General features: G+C 36.3%; 1 protein-coding gene across 1 annotated transcript in view; it reads right to left on the bottom strand.

The window, feature by feature from the left end:
* Positions 1-267: 267 nt before the first annotated feature.
* The window catches only part of NUS1 (NUS1 dehydrodolichyl diphosphate synthase subunit), a 37,951-nt gene continuing 17,021 nt past the window's right edge, over positions 268-21,197 (bottom strand). The window contains exons 2-5 of the mRNA XM_044001965.1: positions 14,858-14,983; positions 14,180-14,329; positions 4,845-4,944; positions 268-3,168 (exon numbers count right to left, since the gene is read on the bottom strand). Coding sequence (XP_043857900.1) covers positions 3,078-3,168; positions 4,845-4,944; positions 14,180-14,329; positions 14,858-14,983 — 467 coding nt within the window. The 3' untranslated portion in view covers positions 268-3,077. The remainder of the gene's footprint in view (positions 3,169-4,844; positions 4,945-14,179; positions 14,330-14,857; positions 14,984-21,197) is intronic.

Here is a 21,197-nt window from a genome sequence, read left to right as displayed (position 1 = left end):
AGTGATTAGAGCTGGCCTTGAAATGAGGAAACACTGAGTTTGAATCCTGCCTCAGATACTTACTTACTAGTTGTGTGACCCTCTGCAGATACTTAACTTCTACCAGCTTGCCTCATTTATAAAATGGGAATAATCATAGCACCTACATCACAGGGTTGTTTTAAGTCTCAAAAGAGATAATATAAAGTGCTTTGCAAATCTGAAAATATTAATATTCTAGCTATTTAGTGGAATAAATGTAGCATTTACATAACACTGTAGCCCATGGAAAGATTATATTCTTTTATTGATTTCTTTGTCATACAGGTTTAGGTTGAACTTTCAATAATAAAATTCAATAAATTTGATTCCTTAATCATAAAAACTTGCTTTACACATTATTTACATGTTTCCAAAGTCTACAGCCATACAGAATATCACAAGGACTTAATTGGCTCTACACATGGTACCATTACACAGAATGGGAAGGGCTAACCAAAGGACATACATTCAGAAATCAAGTTGTAGATACGCACAGTGTATTTGGCACTGTTTGTGAAGTTAACATCTGCCTCTCAAAGACAGGAATTTTTAAGCTTTAGTCACAATATGTAGTAATTTGCTATCAGAACCCAAAATAACTCCCCAACTTCATAACCTGGTAATGAGAAATCTGTAAGTTGGAGAACACAACCAGAACTCAACTAAACTCAAATGTCCAACTTCCTGCTGTGCTCCAAGTTATTGCTAGCCATAAGTGATTTAATTTGGCTATTTTTACCATGGCAGGGATTATTAAAAAGAATAATTTTAAATGCCTTTAATTGCCCAGAAAGATAATTAAATTAAATAACACTTAAATTTTCTGTTTGCTTTTGGGAGCATTGAATGCATAACTCATTCTGATTTTGAAGGGAATAACAAGCGATTAAAAGCCAATGCTAGGAAAGAAAAAATTATATTAGCAGCACAGCCCAGCTCACGTGTATGAAATTTTGGATGTCCGTATCTAAACTCAGAGCTTCAAGCGACCTTTTTAGTCCTTCCCCATCAGGTCACAGCTTAACCCTTTATTTTAGATGCAAGACATACAATTCTTAAGAAATGGAAGGAGTAAAAGAAAATAGAGCAGGCTTGCAACTTTCATCAATTTAAACTATATGATTTTAATGCTCCATTACATGTAATATGTTTGACTATTACTGTATTCAACTTAATATGCAACGCACTATTATATTAATTCCCTTCACCTTGATATGTTCCCTTAAGTTTTTCTTCTTCTTTAAAATGAAATATAACTTTTCAGCTTATCTGCAAGTTAACAAGAATATTACAATCTATAATGAAGGCAAAAAAGTTTCAGCAGAACCTGGAACACAGCGCTGGAATACTAATCTATAGTTCATCAGCAAAGGATAAGTAAGAGGTACACTGTAACTTCAATCAAGACAAAACTTTCAGCAATAAATTAATATTTTTAAAACCCAGAGTGTTTCAACATATAAATAACAAGAAGTGCAAAGTAATATCACTTGACCAAATTTCAGTTTTCAATGGATTTTATTTCAAGTGTGTTTTCAAAATCATATATGGGGATTTATTACCCATTGCTGAAATACATTTATTCTTCATAGCTTCAGAACCTGATGGACAGTAACAGAACATGCTCTCTGAATTCAGTCTTTAACTACTATTTTACTTTACAGGCTTCTGAAACCTAAATTGTAAATAATGACCCTATTCCAAATGCACAATTCCAATGCAAATATTGTACATTTGTAGACAGGTTCTCCCCAAAACTAACATAGCAAATTCAAACAGTGACTTATGCCTAATTTAAGAGCAGGAGTGAGGGAAGAGGCAATGATTAAATGCCTAAAAAATGGATATTCATAGATTTAAAAATAAAATGGAACCAGTGCTTTTTTTCTCTCTCAAGAAAGGAAACAAAAACCTAAGCCCAATCTTTTTGTAGACTTTGGTAATATTTAACTCCCTGCAGAGGCTTCAATCCTTAAAAAAATAATAATAAATTAAAAAATTCCAATGAATGCCATATAAAAACTCTATTTATAACTCCATTCATAGGAACTTAATGCTACTCCAAGGAGGGAAGAATTCTGAAGGTGTTGGATCGCTTCTGGAGGAGATAACCAGCTGCCATTGTTAACTTCCCTCACTTGCTATTCATAAATGGACAGTTAGACACTTTAGGTCTAATATAAACACTGGTTGCTGCTTAAAAACAAACTGCCCTCCAAAAAAAAGAGACCAAAGCTGCTTTTTCTAGTCTCAGGGAACTTACTATCGTTTCATTTCTCAAACTACTGCTGGACAACCATTTCCTTTTGGAAAACATCTTAGGAATTTTTCAATTTTTTGTTTCCAAAGTAGCAAAAAACGTTTGTCCCTGACCTTCACAATCCATACCATAAACAAGCACACCAGGTCAAGGGCTCTAAAGTGACCCAGCTGGTTCATGATGTGGTAAGGGACAGGAATGGACGGACATCTGATGACAAGTGAAATTCCCTCTTAGCTCCAAAGGTGCATGCTTTTAACATGTGAGCAACACGCCAAACTGTCAGGCTGGAGAGTTCTCATATTTAGAATGCTTCCACTTAATAGAGAGAGTCAATACATTATTCTTAAAACTTAAAATTTTGGTCACTAGGAAAAAAAAACACCAAACCCTGCCTCTCCCCTCCCTCCCTCAAAGTCCCCAAACAATAACCAAACAGCTTCAATCATCCCTCCTCTGCCCTCCCCACAAAAATAGGGAAGAGACTGAGGCTGAAGCCTTTGAGAATCCTACATTTCAGACTTGGATAGTGTTATTTTCTCAAAGCTGCAGGTCTATATAGTTCCTTCTTCAATACTTCCCATTTATAAATTTACTTTCATACTCACAATCGCATGCACACACACACATACACACACACTCGCTCTCAAGTAAGACACTTTTTTGAGTTTGTCGATAAATTATGAGGAGGATTGTGAACTGGGTGTATACAGAATTGATCACAGGTGCTTGTAAACATCAGAATCCCTTGGGTCCTTTCCTCCAAAAGCTTGAATTCAAGCAGTGCAATCAATGATTACTTTCCCAAGCGCTGCTCACAGGCTGCATACCGATGGAGGGCAGAGAAAAAGTCCTCATATCTGATGTTTAGGTGTGAAGGCAAAGAGCTAGGAAGAAAATACAGAAAATAATAGTTAAAGGATGGGGGCAGTGTTTTAAAGGCAAAAGACAAAACAGTACTGTTCTAAGATTGTATCTGTAGAAGGTGGCAAGAGAGCTCCTGAGAAATAAAAGTAATGTAAAAAGCAAACTATATATCAATAAATGGTTTTTAAAGACAACTCTGACATGCTAAAGTAACTGTACTGGCTGACTGTAAATCTCTTGTTACATGTGTCCGTCTCCATAAAATGAGAGAAGTAAATTCTCTTTTTTATGGCCTGACCACTTCTACTAAGAGGTTCCTTAAGAACAAACCTCTTGTTCAAAGCTAAGCATAAAATGTTCAATTTTTGTAACTTAATACTGTTTGCATGGGCAACAGTGCAGGTCTCAGTCACAGTCTCATGAGCACAGTAATTTTCATATGGTGGAGTCCTGAAGCAGCATGGAAAGCAACTAATAAATGGAATATACTTTATATTCAAACTTTCCTTCCAATATTTCCTTGAGTATAATGGAAATTCCTCACTAATGACCTGCTCCAGCTTCACTATAGCTTGGAGATAACTCTAGGTTTTCAAAGGCTATAGGTCTAGAAGTCTTGCAAAGATAGAATGGCTTCATCTACAGGCCAAGGGATCTCTACTGTCCAAGAACTAGCCTCATTAAGTTTGGAGCTTAAGTTTAAGTTTCCAGCTTGGTCATCACAGGGTGACAAAATTTTTGGTTAAAGAAAAAATTGTCAGTTCTCTACTCTATTTTATACATTATGTCCAAAACTGAATCGACTATCTTTCCTACAAACTTAGCACCACCCTCTATTTACCAATATTGCTAATAGTATAGTTTCCTCTATTAATTTTTTTTTATTATTTCCTGTCCTTAATCCCTTGTGTAGAATCATTCCCATCAACTCTTCCTTATTAAGGTTTCTAGGATTGGCCCCCTAACTCCCCCATCTCCATTTTCACTGCTACAACCAAGTCCTCATCCTCCTCTCACTGTGATTACTACAAAGCCTCTTTATCTCATTATAAATGTGTCCCACCCTAAACTATTCTTTATACTCCCTAGTCCAATAGCTAATCACTAATTTGGCAAAGGCTTCTATAATCTAGCTACAATATTATCTTTTATGCTGACCACTGATGACATTTTTTGTCTATAAAGTAAGACAGACACTGGACCTGTGATTTCATTAGTATAGAGAACTCCCTCTGCCAATGCAGGCTGGCACCTTAGTCTTTTTTTTTTTTTTTCAAGTGAGGCAATTGGGGTTAAGTGACTTGCCCAGGGTCACACAGCTAATAAGTGTTAAGTGTCTGAGGCCGGATTTGAACTCAGGTACTCCTGACTCCAGGGCTGGTGCTCTATCCACTGCTCCATCTAGCTGCCCCTGGCACCTTACAGTCTTAGAGAGTTTCCTGCAGTACTGAGAGGTAAAATGACTTGAATCCAGGTCTTTGGGGGCTTCAAAGCCAGGTCACCATCCTCTATGCCACACTGCCCCCTACTGTTCTCTTTTATATATGTGCCTATTAAGGCTGTACTACTTAAGAGCAGGAACTATTATATTTCATTATACCCCACTACACCTAGGTGCGCTAAGGCTCAAAGTAGGTACTTCATAAATATATTTACTATCTTAAACTCAAATAAGCATACCACTTTAATTACTTACATAATCTCAGTCAACCTAATGTGCCAGGGAAGATATCCTAATGTGCTGTCCACGGGACCAAACTTCAATACTAAATCGGGGTCAGGGAAACCATTCAAACCTTGGAAATAAAGAAACTCACATGAAATGAACAAGTTATTTACTCCAAGCACACAAAAAGATCTCATAGTATAAATGCTTAATCTGAAGGCGCTCTCATACATCTTTATTTAGATCATTTTAAACTTTTCCGCTCAGGGAAAACAGAATCAAAGAATGAAGAAAATGAAGAAATACACTTTAACATGTGACTTCTATCTTATTTAAATGTACCCATCTGAAACAATCTGCTTGATTAGCAGAGGCGACACTGACCACTGAAACTACATCTACAAGTGGGGATCAATTGGCAAAGGTGAAATGTGGGAAAAGGATGTTTGCTGATTCTGGCAAAAGGAAATGTACACAGAGTGGTGTTATCAACAAGTAAGGCAAAAGAGCCTGTAATAGACATACTTTTTTTGTTTGTGGCGGTGGACAGGGGAATGCACATGATGGGCTTCTTCCCCCAATGACTTAGGGCAGCCTTTATCATTTTCAGGTCTATAGTTCACAAACTTTAGTCCTGAGGTAAGTTTAGCCTAAGGATTCTGCCTATCCAAAAAATTCCTACCAGAATCTTAACCTGAAAAGTGTCAAGACCTAAAAGTTCCTTCCTATGAATAAATGGTTTTGTAGCCTTAGTCTCTTTCACCTTAGTAGAGACCCAGCCTTTAGTGATCCTTTGCATTTTCCTACAACTTCTTCCTTTTTATAATTATTTTTAATCTTTTACTGTCATAATTATTATTTTTAATTTTTTAAATAGAAAATATTTATAGATAATCTTAGAAGGATAAAAATGAAGGTTTTATTTCTCTCATCCTCCATCTAGCCTCCTTCCTCATCCAGACTTTTGACTAATTTTGGTAGAGGAAAAAGTCTAGCTTCTGAGCTGCCTAGTGCATGGGATAAAACCTTAATTATTCCTAATCCTGATCCATGTTGGCTTCTTGTTGTTGCTGTTGTTATTTGGGGGAAGGGGGTAATCAACCTAATGTAAATTCATTCATTCATTAAAAACTAAATACTTACTATATTCAAGACACTATGCTAGGTATTGAGTCTCTCACAGACCCAGAGAAAGTATTCAATAAAGTTCCAGATGATACCTTTTCTACCTTTCTGATGAAAAACATGTTAAGACATAAAAAAGACTGCCTCTTCACAACAATTTCAATAACCAAGTTCCCAGCAAATTTCTGTTCCTCTACCTAGTTTTTTCTTTAGTGTACACATGATTAATAATCTCATCCTATTTGCACAGTTTATTCCAACACTTTAAATTTAACCCAAATTTTCTTTTAGGTAATAACCTCACTTTCTAGGTCGGTTCTCACCCCGGTACACTCGCTTTAGTCATAGAATATAATAAAGTCTTCCTCATATGAGTTTGGTTGATTAATAACAGTTTTTCTCCCAGAAAGAGTAGACTAGTGCATAGTGTCTGGAAATGAACTATGTGACATTTTAATAGAGATGAATTAGGTACACCAAAGCCATGTGGTAAAATTCATTACCTGGGAAATCAACTAACCCCCAAATGGAAAATAACTGAGTCTTTTTCTGATCCTGTAGGTGTTTAAGAACACAATTCTCATTAACCAGAAACCCTGTTCTGACATGTGGTAGGACAGAGAAGCAAACCAAGATTCCCCCAACCCTTTAACTTTTCTGTTTGGAACTGATCATCAAACCAATTCTCTTTAAAAGACCTCACTTTTAGCAAACAAATTCCCCATTGTCCAAGGTTTCAGCTTTCTTCTTCATCCAGCCTTTTGTCAAACTAATTTTGGTAGAAAAGGCTGACTAGCTTGTGAGCTGCCTGGTTTGCATATAACAAAATCTTGTTCTTCCTAATCCTGATCCATGTTTGGGGGGAAAGAGGAGGAAATTAACCTAATATTCATTCATTGATTCATTTGATAAAAACTGACTATTTACTGTATACAGGACACTATGATAGATACTGAGGAAGATACAAAGATTAAACAGTCCCTGTCCTCAAAAACAGGGGGCTGTCTTTGAAATTGTCTGTTACAATCTAATAAATATGCTTCTAACACACACACACACACACACACACACAACACCACTGACATATAGAGAATCCTTTTATCGTTAAAAGCAGTGACAGCAATTTCCCTTTCATTTCTAACCAGAATTACTAATTATTTAATAATTAGCCTGTTACTGTTTATCTGCATTCTTGAGATATTTTAGGCCAGGTTGAAAATTATTGGTTTCCTCTTATGCATTCTGACCAATAGGCTTCATATTGCTAAGAGTCTAACCATATATGCAAAACTAAAAGTATGCGTTTATACAGTTATAAATTAATGGAATGGGGGGCAGCTAGGTGGCGCAGTGGATAAAGCACCGGCCCTGGATTCAGGAGTACCTGAGTTCAAATCCAGCCTCAGACACTTGACTCTTACTAGCACCCTGGGCACATCACTTAAACCCCATTGCCCCACCAAAAAAAAAAATTTAATTAATGGAATGAAGGTCCTGTCAATTCTATAAATAATCTTCTAAAGTTTAGAGCATTTATAGTACTATGCCTACATAATTTCCTCTCCCTACACAACAGCAGTTTGTTGGCATGTTGAAACTAAATTAGCCTTACTGTTCCCGAAACTGGGTAAGTCAATTTTGGCTATCCTAGCTCTTTAAGTTTGAGAATGACTACTGGAAAGAAAAAAAATTAGAGACAACATTTCAAATGATCACAGACTTACATTAAATTATTTTAACCAAAAGCAAAAAAACCTCCCAACAACTTCTAAAAACGAAATTTTCAGATTCTAAACAGTCTCAGAACAAAGCTTTAGATTCAATCTTCAGACATGGAAATAAACACAGATTTGTTAACTTTCATCTACTTACATAAGAAGAATGATAAAAACCAAATTTCTGTCACTGACTTATTTCATCCAACAAGTGTTCTACAATGGTCTCTCTGCACATGCTGAGTGTGTTGTAGAGGGGAATCCTGTATAGACGTGGTTTGTATTAAGTGGGTTTTGAAGTCCCTTCCAACTTGGATACTTTCAACTCCTATTAAGCTTTTGCTTGAATAGTATCTAATAATTCCATCTACTCTAAAGCATCTGAGCAATCGCCTAATTCTGGAAAAGTTCCCTAGAGAAGATCTGTCACATCAAAACCTCTTAGATCCTTCCAGATCCTTCCTAAGTTACTGGTCATCTTTAGGAAACTACATGCCCTAATTAATGTCACAGATCTCCTTAGCATCCTTGAGACTGACTCAAAGCATAGTCTGTTCATTTTTTCATAAGAAACTCTCTTGGCTCTCCCAAGTTACAGACCTTTTTAACCAATTGTTCAAAATCTTATGCCAGTTTTCATCAAGAGATTACAGGATCATACCTCTCAACTTACCACTCTGTAGGTGAAATAAGCAGCTTTTATGCACAATTTTCCCACTATTCATTACTATTATACCATTTTAACTAACCAAGAAATGAAAAAAAATAGCATAAGACTTTGCAGTGTCCATTGATCTATCATCAGCTTTTAAGTCCTTGGACAGGAAGGAACAAACTGTACAATCCCTGCATAAAATCTCAGACTATTAATGCTTCTTTTCAAGGCCTCTATCTAAAATGATATTGATAAAAATTAAAGAGGAGAATGTACAGTGTTGTGGCAGATGAAACTGTGATTTCAAAATAGCTAAAGTAAGTTGTCCTAGCCCCTCTTCTTAACTCATACTTACTCATTCCCGACACAATTTAACATTTTGTTAAAAACCTGGATAAAGGCATCACTAGCACATTTGTCAAATTGGCAGATGAGAGTGAAACTCAAAGGATAAATGTAAATCCAAACCAATTCTCACTATTCACTGTACCATCTTGGGCAATTCCCTTCACCTCTCTGGACCTCTGTTTTATCATATAAAATAAGGGGTGTGGCCCAAGTGACCTCTAAGGCTCTCTTCTGCTAAATCTATACTCCAATGACAAAAAAATTGGGAAGGATAGTTAACACAATAGATGACCAAGCCAGGATCCCAAAAGAAACAGACAGGGCAAAACACTGGTCTAAATCCAATGAGAAAGTACAAGAGTGAGTGATACACTTGGATTTGAAATGTTAACTTCACAAATATAAGATGAGAGAGATGTTTAGACAGAAGTTTTCCTGAAAAAATCTAAAAGCTTTAGAGTGCTACAAGTTCAATGTGAATCAGCAGTGTAACATGACATCTAAGAAAGCTAATGCCTTAAGAGAGCCATTGCTTAAGGAGATGGTCTCCTTATCTTTGACCACATCTAGAGTTGTGTGTCCAGTTCAAGACACCATGATTTAGGAAGGACACTAAAAAGCTGGATAATGTCCAGAAGAGGACCAAAGACTATGTCATGAGAAGTCTAACTGAATCAACTGGTGATTTCTCCTAGAGAAGGGAAGGCTCAAAGGAAACAGCTGTCTTCAAGTATTTAGAAGGACATCCCAATAAGGAAGATCTATATTGGCTGTTTACAGAACCAAAAGCAATGAGTTGAAGTTGATGGCACATTGGATAAAGCACCAGTCCTGGATTCAGGAGGACCTGAGTTCAAATCCTGCCTCAGACACTTAAACTTACTAGCTGTGTGACCCCGGGCAAGTCACCAAGTCACTTAACCCTCATTGCCTCCCCCCACACACACACACAAAGAAGTTAACAGAGGCAAATTTAGATTTGATGGCAGAAAAGATATTCTAAGGATCAGTGATGTCCAAAAATGAAATGGGCTGCCTCAAAAGGTAGTGGGATTGTCCCTCACTACATGGCTTCAAGAAAGAATGGATATACACTTGTCAGGAATAGTGGGGATTCCCTCTGAGTATAGGTTGGACTCAAATGTCACTGAGGTCCATTCTGATTCTAAATTCTGTAATTCTATGTGCTTAAAAATTGGTGAATACCCTCTAACTATGGCCAAAAGGAAGATAAACCACCTCTACAATGAAACTAGGAAATACCCAAGAAGTAACACCAATTATATTAAAACTTAAACCACTGAATTTGCAGAGATATTTTCCAGCATTTAAATATTATTAAATAAAATACTAAATAACCATAAATCCAACCGGTCAATTTATTCTATCCTACAACTAACTCAATCTGTCACATAAAATGAGACATAGTATTATTCAAAATCAAAGCATACTACAAGGGTTAAACTGAAGTTTTATCATGACCAATCTTTCAAGCCAAAATAATCTTAAATAGCACAGAACTCTAATTTCAACTGAGTAGTGCTTTCACTTAAGGAGCAAATTTGAAACTCCTTTCTGAGGAAAACTATCCATAACCAAAAAAACTCCTATAGTTCATTTGGTATGGAAAGCAGATGATTCTCTTACTGCGTGAGAATATAGGTCATATTCAAACTTACACATAAGAACGTTAATTCAGCCTCCCAAATGTACCAAAAATACATTTGGGGTTTTCTGGGCAAAGATACCAGAGTGGTTTGCCATTTCCTTCTCCAGCTCATTTTACAGATGAGGAAACTGAAGCAAAGAGGGTGAAGCGACTTGTCAAGGGTCACACAGCTAGGAAGTCTATGAGAGTGTATTTGAACTCAGGTCTACCTGACTCCAGGCCTAGTGCTCTGTTCACTGTGCCTTTAACTGTTGTCAGAAAGTAGCATATTTAAGATGATTATTATATACAGCTAAAGTTCATGACATAGTTTCAGTGACTAAAGATTTACATCAAGCAATCAAATTGTATTCATTTGAATAACATTACTGAATCTTTTACAGGATTCACAGCAAAGACACTATTTGATTACCCAATTGGTCCCACACATAAAGAACCCACTGGATAACTTCCTCTGTAAATTGAATACATTTTATCAGATCACTACAGTTATATAACACAACACATCTGCTTTTTGCCTTAAGTGGTAAAGAGCAAGCAAAATTCATTACTTACATACCATAACTATCCTTAGGTACTTGAGAATATTTATTCTTTCCTTATGCTAGTTTTAAAATCTATTTCCAACCATTTTATACATTTTTTTATTTAAAAAAAAGTTTTATTGATGTTTTTTGTTTCTATATTATATTTCCAGATTACCTCAATTCCATGAGAAGTCTCTTGTAACAAAATAAAACAATCAAAACATCTTTAGAACAGAAAATGAAATACAAGATTATGGGCTAAGTAAGGTAAACAGCAAAGCCTTTGAGCTCCACTTAATTACACCCCTTATGTTAATCAATTTCATTCATAATCAATAATGTAATAGTGCCTTTCCTTTGAAATTCATGCCATTCACATAGACAGAGTCTCTTTAAATAATTGCTGTCTTTTACTGCATATAGGACCATTCCCTCCTTTCTTCAATGACTTTAGCACTTGAGACATTAATTTCTGCTCACTTATTCCCTCTTGGCAACAGCAATGTCAACTATGACACTCCCTCAGCCTCCTTGACTTATGTTTCCTTACCTTCCTTAATTCTACAGAACTCCATCTCTACACACCTCAAACATATTCTGGAATTCATCACCATGACTCCTAGGATCACCAAGGCAGCATTTTCCCTCTTAAGACTAAAATATCCTTTACCAAACATCTTTTCACCAAACCTAATTGCCATCTACTTGGACAATCGAGAACTTTATACTACTGGGTCCTCTGATCAGGCATCAAGTTTTTAACACAGTCTTATGTATCTAAATACAGCATAAATGATTCTCACTGGAGCAATCTGGAACTATGCCCAAAAGGCTATAAAACCATGCATACCCTTTGACCAAGCTATATCATTATTAGGTATGTATCCCAAAGAGATTAAAAAAAAAAAAAACAAAGGAAAATGGGCTATATGTATAAAAATATTTATAGCAGCTCTTTTAGTGGTGTAAAGGAACTGGAAATTGAGGGGATGTCCATCAACTGGGAAATGGCTGAACAAATTATATTATTATGATGGAATGCTATTGTGTTATACGAAATGACAAGCAGGACACTGAGAAAAACCTGAAAAGATTTTAGGATTTGGTTTTTTTGTTTTGTTTTGTTTTTGCTGGGCAATGAGGGTTAAGTGACTTGCCCAGGGTCAGTCACACAGCTAGTAAGTATGAAGTGTCTGAGGCCGGATTTGAGCTCCTGAATCCGGGGCCAATGCTTTATCCACTGAGCCACCTACCTGCCCCCGAAAAGATTTACATGAACTGATATAAAGTGAAATAAGTAAAACCGGGAGAACACTACACAATAACAGCACATTTGATGTACACAGTAGATCTATTGTGAATAACTTAGCTATTCTCAGCAATATAATGATCCATGGGGCAGCTAGGTGGCTCAGTGGATAGAGCACCGGCCCTGGATTCAGGAGTACCTGAGTTCAAATCCAGCCTCAGACACTTAACACTTACTAGCTGTGTGACCCTGGGCAAGTCACTTAACCCCAATTGCCTCACTAAAAAAAAAAAAAAAGAATATAATGATCCATGACAATTCTGACTTATGATGAAAGGTGTTGTCCATCTCTAGAGAAAGAACTGGTGGAACCTGAATGCAGGTAGAAGATACTTTATTATGAGGCAGCTAAGTGGTGCAGTGGATAAAGCACTGGCCCTGAATTCAGGAGGACCTGAGTTCAAATCTAGCCTCAGAAACTTGATACTTACCAGCTGTAACCCTGGGCAAGTCACTTAACCCTCATTGACTGCCCCCCACCCCCCAAAATACTTTATTTTTCTTGGTTGTTTTATTTTAGTCTATGTTTTCTTTCACAGCATGTGTTCTGCATGACTACAGAGGTATAACCTATGTCAAATTACTTGCCTTCTCAATGGGGGTATAGAAGGGAGAGAAGAGAACTATACCCTCTCTTCCTTTGCAACTTTTATCCATACCCTCCCACAACTCCTTTACAATGGGTCCACCAAACATGCTGGATACCCTTACTAATTCTTTTGACATGGTGTACAAATGGAAAATATGCTTGTTCATCAGTTAGTTATTGCTCTCACCACATGTCTGGCCTGCCTTCTTTCTGGTGATAGATATTTCTGGTGATATCCTTTAGACTGTTTCCCTCTCTTATGCAATTCTCAGCTGTTGATGTATTGTAGCCTATTCATACCTATCATGTGCCTTGCCATGGTCCTTTGAGTGATCCTAACTTTAAATCTTTGGAGACTATGGTATGCCATGACTCACTGTCACACACTATCACTGGAAGAGGCCGGATTTGAACTCAGGTCCTCCTGACTCCAGGGCCAGTGCTTTATCCACTGTGCCACGTAGCTGCCCTGATTAAACAAACAACAGAAACCAATAAAGAAATGACAAGCTGTATCAAAAAACTTGATTTGGATATGATGGAAGGAATCCTAAAAAGCAATATCAAACTTGTAATCAGGTGAATATGGACTTTGGAATGAGATCATATGGGTGAGTTCAAATTCTCACTCTACTATTTAAAACCTGGGCTTCAGTTTATTCATCTATCAAATGACTGGTTGAACTAGATTATTTCTAATATGTAATTTCCATCTCTAAAATACGGATCTATACTTATTAAATGCAAGCGTTCTTCCTAAAAAGCTTAAATGTTAATATTTGTTTTTTAAGTGTAGGACAAAAAAAAGTCACTAAAACATATATAAAATTCCCATTTTTAAGAAGGGCCATAATTAAAGAAGAAACCTAAGCATTTTTTTAAAATAACAACCCTTTCCCCCCTGCTCCCTACAATCAAAGGAATTAACTACATTTGTCATTAGTCTAGTCTAAAAGCATTGCGTATATATATGTATTCTATTTCGTTTTTAGTACTATGTATTTAATTTTCACTAACATATTGGGGGTTTACTTTTAGTCACTACTATTTTTTTTTTGCAGGGCAATGAGGGTTAAGTGACTTGCCCAGGGTCACACAGCAAGTAAGTGTCAAGTGTCTGAAGCCATATTTGAACTCAGATCGGTCCTCCTGAATCCAGGGCCTGTGCTTTATCCACTGTGCCACCTAGCTGCCCCCAGTCATTACTATTTTTCAGATTACGTATTTGTCCATCATAATTTTTAAAAAGTATAATTAGTTGGGGGCAGCTAGGTGGCGCAGTGGATAAAGAAACAGCCCTGGATTCAGGAGGACCTGAGTTCAAATCCGACCTCAGACACTTGACATTAGCTGTGTGACCCTGGGCAAGTCATATAACCCTCATTGCCCCACCAAAACAAAACAAAAAAGTATAATTAGTTAACTTACTAAGTAAATTGTCTAAAACATTCACATCCATGTCTGTGGATCTCTTTTGCTGCTGAGCTACTAACTGGCAAAAATCTCGAGCAGCTCTCACAATATCTTCTTTTCCATCTTCTGGAGACAGCACCTTCACTGATGATTGGCAATTTAAAACTGAAAGAAAAAAAGTTAAGTAAAATATAAACACCATCTTTCATCTTTTAACTGGAAAGCAAGCAAGTTGTTTTAAAAATGCACATTTCAGATCCAAATTTTTCAAAGGATGAAAACACTTTCTTTTATACTGGGGTACACTTAAGTTACCATACTCAGAAAACAAACACACATGCACCTATACAACTGTACATGTGAAATTTATTTTACCCTCTTTCCAAAGTTCTTAGGTTTGACATTAAGTTTGGGTGACATGAAAACTAATTTGGAAAAAAGCAAGAACCCCAATTGTAGGATGTAATATTTTTCACAATAAAATGTAAAAAGCTATAACCTGATTGCAAACCTGTGAACAATTTAGTATTTGAGGTATAGAGAAAAAAGATGTGAATAGCCAAGAGAAAAAAAAGATTACAAAATCTGATGGGATTAAAGAAAACAGAGTGAGAAAGAAAATGATTGATTACATTTTAAGACAAAATACACAGGTGCATGATGTTCTATGTACATTTTTACCCACATAACTACCTTGATCTTCTTTGTCATTACTATTCACAAACTCTGGTGAGTATTTGGGACAATCTAGGCCCAGGAGTTCTTGTTGCTGTTTTAAAATTTCATCCATCAGTCTTGAATTATTTCTTTTGAAAATACCTTCAAAAAAAAAAAAAGACACAAATCAAAACTATGTTCCTTTTTCTTTTCTATAAACAATGTGTGCTTGTTGTGAAAACAGAAGAATGGTAGGAGAATTTAGGATAAAACAGAAAAGACCAGCCTTAAACTAGAACCACCAAAATAAGTTTTAAAAATCAAACCTCATGATTACTACTAGATTCTGGTTTCAAAAGAAGGCTAAAAAAAATTACCACAGACTCTTAAAATAGAATATGAATATAATGGGGATGAATTCAAGAGAAAAAAGCTAAAGATCAGCCATTGGTATTCTTTAGTATGTAAGGATAAAAACAGTGATAATAATATATAATACTTTACATACATCAGATCTCTCAATTCTAAGAATTCATTATTTTACATAATTAACATCAAAAGGATTGAAATAAGGTTTTACAAGGTCCCTTCATGACTTACCATCCTATTTTCTATGACTCAACAAATTACATGTGTGTAAAATATATGCATGTTATTGTATATACATGTAATGCATGTATAAAGTATAACATGTGTAAAATAATAATCAAAGGAAATTTTCAATAATAACAAGCCTAAAAGGATTCCATTAAAATTTATACAGCTAGGGACAGCTAGGTAGTGCAGTGGATAGAGCACCGGCCCTGGAGTCAGGAGTACCTGAGTTCAAATCCAGCCTCAGACACTTAACACTTACTAGCTGTGTGACCCTGGGCAAGTCACTTAACCCCAATTGCCTCACTTAAAAAAAAAAGTCTAAAAAAAAATTTATACAGCTAGGGGCAGCTAGGTGGTGCAGTGGATAAAGCACTGGCCCTGGATTCAGGAGGATCTGAGTTCAAATCTGGCCTCAGACACTTGACACTTACTAGCTGTATGACCCTGGGCAAGTCACTTAACCCCAATTGCCTCCCCCCCCCCCAAAAAAAAAGATTTATACAGCTAGTACTTTTTAATTTCCTATCTTTGAATTAAGTTAAGGCTTTAACTCAGGCCTAAAAATTCAAAATAAAAGCAATAATGATGATAGATTTATCTGGATAAGTAGATTACAAATATTAGCTCATTTTTCTTAACAACCCTAGGAGGTAGATGCTATTATCTCCATTATGCAGTTGAGGAAACTGAGGCAGACAGAGGATAAGTGACTTGCTGAGGATCACACAATTTTTAAGTATCTGAGGCAGGATGCAAACTTAGGTCTTCCTGACTCCAGGTCCAGAAAACACTGTCTACTGTTGCCATCTGTGTAGGTGCCAAAGTAAAGGAACAATAAATATGTGAGAGAAAAAAGATTTACCCATCAGACCGTTGTTTATTTGCAGTCTCATAAGTGATAATGTCCTATAATCCACTGTCTTCTTTGGTCTTTATCAGAGCATATTTACTGAGCACCTAATAATGTAATAGGGAAATTTCCTAGGAGCTAGGGATGGATATAGGAAGTATAAAGAGGAAATCATGGGTATCAAGGTAGCATGACATACCAGGGAGTCCCAAAAGTCTCAGTGTAGTTTTAAACTCTAACAGATTAAAACTGCATAGAGACCTTGGGAACATTCTCTATTTTATCTTCACTTTTTACTCACTTCGCAGATTTACTTAATGCATACTATGAATACTATTTTTCTGGGAAGAAAAATAAAAGCTGTACTTCACTTTTTGTCTCTTAACCCTCCATTCTCTAGTTTTCCTGATTTCTGACCATGAACCAAATACAGATATATACCTGGACTTCAGGGTTTTTTTCATCATACTAAGACACAAGTGCCATCTAGTGGCTAAAATGGGTAACTGGGATGGGGGTGGGGTGGGGGCAGAACTAGAGACCCACTTTTTTTAATGCTTCCAAGAATGCTGAGATTTCCTGATTTTGAAATAGGTGAGAATTATATTGGAAGGAAAAATGAAATTACAGATACTTTTCAAAAATACCTTCCAAATAAACTGAATGCTTCATAAAAGTATCTCAATTGGAGCCTTTGTCTAACTAATTTGAAGAAAGGGTAGTAAGAGGCAGGAAGATGATTTCTAGGAATTGAGGAAGTGGCAAGATTAACAATGAAATAACTTATGGTGTTTCAGATCTTACACTTAAAAAAAACACACAACCTGATTATGATCTACAGTTCATGTATTAACAAAGGGAACTGTACAATCTCCTCCAGGTGATAAAATTTAAATACTGCTTTATACTTAGCTTGATAAACTGGAATTACACTCAGAGATAACAGTGACTAAATTTTTAAAAGGCAGTTAGGGGGCAGCTAGGTGGCACAGTAGATAAAGTACCGGCCCTGGATTCAGGAGAACCTGAGTTCAAATCTGACCTCAGATACTTGACACTTACTAGCTGTGTGACCCTGGGCAAGTCACTTAACCCTCATTGCCCCCCCTAAGGCAGTTAGTTCCTATACAAACACCTTATTTTTTGAGATTTATTCTCTTTCCCACTGATATTTCTTCTTCAATTTTTCTTGTGCTCAATCAAGTTTTATAGAGAATTTGCCAGCTAAAAGCAGGTTATCATTTTGAATTGAGGTAAAATCTCATTCTTATAGACTAGGTTTGAACCAAGACCAATTCAGAAATAACCGATTGAAAAAGTAAAGACAAAAACACCCTGTGAATTATACTGAAAATTGAATCCCTTTACTACACAGTATTTTTTAAATCTTAGTTGCAGTTTTAAGCTACTAATGCATTTTTTAAAAAACACATATAAAGTTTATTTTTAAAATAGGTTGAAAATGAAATACAATACAAATGGGAAACCACAGCAGTTCTGATGGATTTCCATGACAATGCACAATCGCAAAAAGCAATTTTATATATATTCACATTTTATCTGAATGTAATCATGGGCAAATCCTCTCTTAAATGTATGGTACATATATGTACACACACACACAATATTAAAACACGTATAGACATTTATATGGTGGTTTTTCTTTTTTCTTTTCTTTTTTTTTTTTTTTTTGCGGGGCCATGGGGGATTAAGTGACTTGCCCATGGTCACACAGCCAGTAAGTGTCAAGTGTCTGAGGTCGGATTTGAACTCAGGTACTCCTGAATCCAGGGCCGGTGCTTTATCCACTGCGCCACCTAGCTGCCCCCGTGGTTTTTCTTTTGGCTGTTTTTACTTCATTTTTTTAGATATTGGGAGGAAGATTTAATTCATTCATAGTATTTAATTTTTACTTTTAAAATAGCGCTAAATTTTTAGTCACTGTTAGGCTAGTAAGGTTCAAAATATTTTTGAGGGGCTTGCTTTTCCTAGACTGGACAGGCATACAAATCTTCCATAAATATTCTGAACCTGTTTACTTTCTTACTTCATATTGAATAGGTAAAATGGTAAAAACACACTTTCAAATGAAATTAAAAGCTTTAGTAGTTTAAAACTGCATTGAGGCTTTTTCTATGCCTTGTATTTCACTAAGATTTTTAAAGTAATTTAAAACCACACAGGGCTTGTGTAGGTCAGTGTAGACAGGAATACTTTCTCCTACCTCTTTATGACCTAGTAGAAAGTGATGGTCAAAGTTTCTTTGGCCAAAAACTCCAACAAACTAAAGTGATAACGATCCTCTCCAATTTTAATTAGACTGGTATTTGAACAGACAAAGCAAGTTAGTATTCAGGCTTCTAACACAAAAGCTTTCCAGTATAGAAGAATTTGCTAAACTGACTTCTGGATGGTTACCCAAACTGTAAGCAGCTCCCTCAGCTCTCACCCACTCCCACCACATATATACTCTAGCAAAAACCTTGTTCTCATACTGAATCATGGATCAAGAAATATGAGAAACGGCAGTGACTTATTCCAAACCAAAAGTACGTAAAAAATTAAGTCAGAAGTCCAAAGGCAATTAAGAAAGGCGGCCAGTCAGCAAAGCCAGTGTCAAGTTTAGCTGGACCAATGGCTCTGATTTGAGACAATATCAGCCAACCTCCCCTAAGAAATATCCATGGTAGGGACCTTGAAAACCACAGACTGGTAGTCCAGCACTCTGATCAGAACAGTTCAGGTCCTATGGCTCTAACATTCCTAAACTTCCAGAAAGGGCTCCCCAAGAGGTAGGGCTCTGAATCCCAAAGATCCATGAGGACCTAACCCAGAGGAGGTGAAAGTCTGCTCAGGAACCCAAGGGAACCAGGCCAAAAGAACCTGGAAGTGGCAGAGTCCCAGTTCAGGACTAAAGTGTTTTAAATTTAAAATTAATGAGGAAAAGAAAACAATGGCCAATCTCAAAGAATTACTGCAAATTTAGAAATGCTCAAAAATAACAAACAACTTCATTAAGCACAGAGATTCAAAGAAAAAACAGAAACAGATTTTCCACAAGGAACACATAAATAGCTAGATGAAGCAAGAGATTAAAAAATTATATAATAACTAAAAAAAGGAAGGGATAAATGGCTTAGAAGAGAAAGTGGTAAATCTTCCTCCCAATATCTAAAAAAAATGACATAAAAACAGGCAAAAGAAAAATCCAACATATAAATGTCTATGTATACCTGTTTTAATATTGTATGTGTGTGTATCTCTATAGGTATGCATACATGTATGTATGTATGTATGTACCATACATTTGAGAGGATTTGCCCATGACTCTGCATTCAAATAAAATGTGAATATATGTAAAATTGCTTTTTGTGATTGTGCATGTGTCATTGTGCATCAAAACTGCTTATATTTTCCATTTGTATTGTATTTCATTTTCAACCTATTTTTTAATAAACTTTGTATTTTTTAAAAAATGCCTTAGTAGGGGCAGCTAGGTGGCTCAGGGAATAGAGCACCGGCCCTGGAGTTAGGAGGACCTGAGTTCGGATCCAACCTCAGACACTAAACACTTACTGGCTGTGTGACCCTGGGCAAGTCACTTATCCCCAACTGCCTCACCAAAAAAAAAAAAAAAAAAAAAAAGCCTTAGTAGCTTAAAACTGCAACTAATAACAAACTACCTGAAAACTATAAGAGAAATCAGTGATTCCAAAAGACAGCAAGAACAAAATTTAAAGATTAAGAAAAAAGAAAGTGTAAGATATATGATATAAACAAGTTACCTAGCAAACAGGTCAAGAAGAGATAATTTAGGAATCATTAGACTCCCTAAAAACTATGATGACAGTCAGCTAGGTAGCGCAGTGGATAGAGCTCAGAGTCTGGAAGCAGTAAGAACTCATTTCAAATCTGGAAAAAGACTGCTAACTTATTTGCCTCAGTTTCCCCTCAGTAAAATGAGGATAATAATAGCACCTATCTCCCAGGATTGTTGTGTGGATCAAATGAGATGAAAATTATAAAGCACTTAGCACAGTTCCTGGTACATAGTAAGTACTATATAAATGTTTGTTATTATTATCTTTACTATTATTATTTCAATTAATTATACATGAAAAACTGCCTAGATCTGTTAGAATTAGAAAGCAGAGAAAGAAAATCCACCAATCACCAGCTAAAAGGAAATCTAAAGATAAACCCCCATGAATGTCATAGCCAAATCTAGAGCTCTCACATCAAAGAAAAAAATAATAATGCAAGCATTCAGAAAGAATCAGTTTAAGGACCAAGGAACTCCAGTCAAAATGACACAAAACCTAGCAGCTTTATCTTGGAAGGCATATTCCAAAGGGCAAAAGAGATAGTCTTACAACTATCCAGGGACTCCTGGAAAGCTTAAATAAATGTATTTGACCAATATGTACTGCTAGCATTCTAATAGGGGGTGAAGAAAGAACTGTGCCTTCAGAACCTTAATGTATCCTTTAAAGGATACTGACGGAGTTAGATGGATAGTTTCTGTTCTGAGGGTTTGAAAGAAAGACAAAGAAGGGGAAATGAAATATTCCAGTGTAAAAAAGAAGGGGGTGGAATCTGCTATTTTTCAAAACTAGGATGCATATGAAGAGCATACAAAAATGGAAAGAAGGGGTGGAGGTGAGTATGAGATATAGGTCATTCATCTGAAACAATAGTGGATTAGACATACTCATAAGCAAATAGTCTGATGTAGAAAAACATCCAAGTTTACAGGGAAACAAGCAAGGGAGAAGGAGAGGATAAGAGAAAGGCTAATACCAGCAAGGAAAGAGTCACAAGTAAAGAAACCTTCTTGATCCTAAAGGACTAAAAGAAGTAGGGAGGTTGGGGGGTTCATAGGGAGTGGAGAGAGGAACAGGAGAGGAAACAGACTTATGCCTTAGACTG

This window comes from Dromiciops gliroides, chromosome 4 (assembly GCF_019393635.1).
Source record: "Dromiciops gliroides isolate mDroGli1 chromosome 4, mDroGli1.pri, whole genome shotgun sequence".
NCBI lineage: Eukaryota > Metazoa > Chordata > Mammalia > Microbiotheria > Microbiotheriidae > Dromiciops > Dromiciops gliroides.
This window is presented reverse-complemented; position numbering and strand designations above follow the sequence as displayed.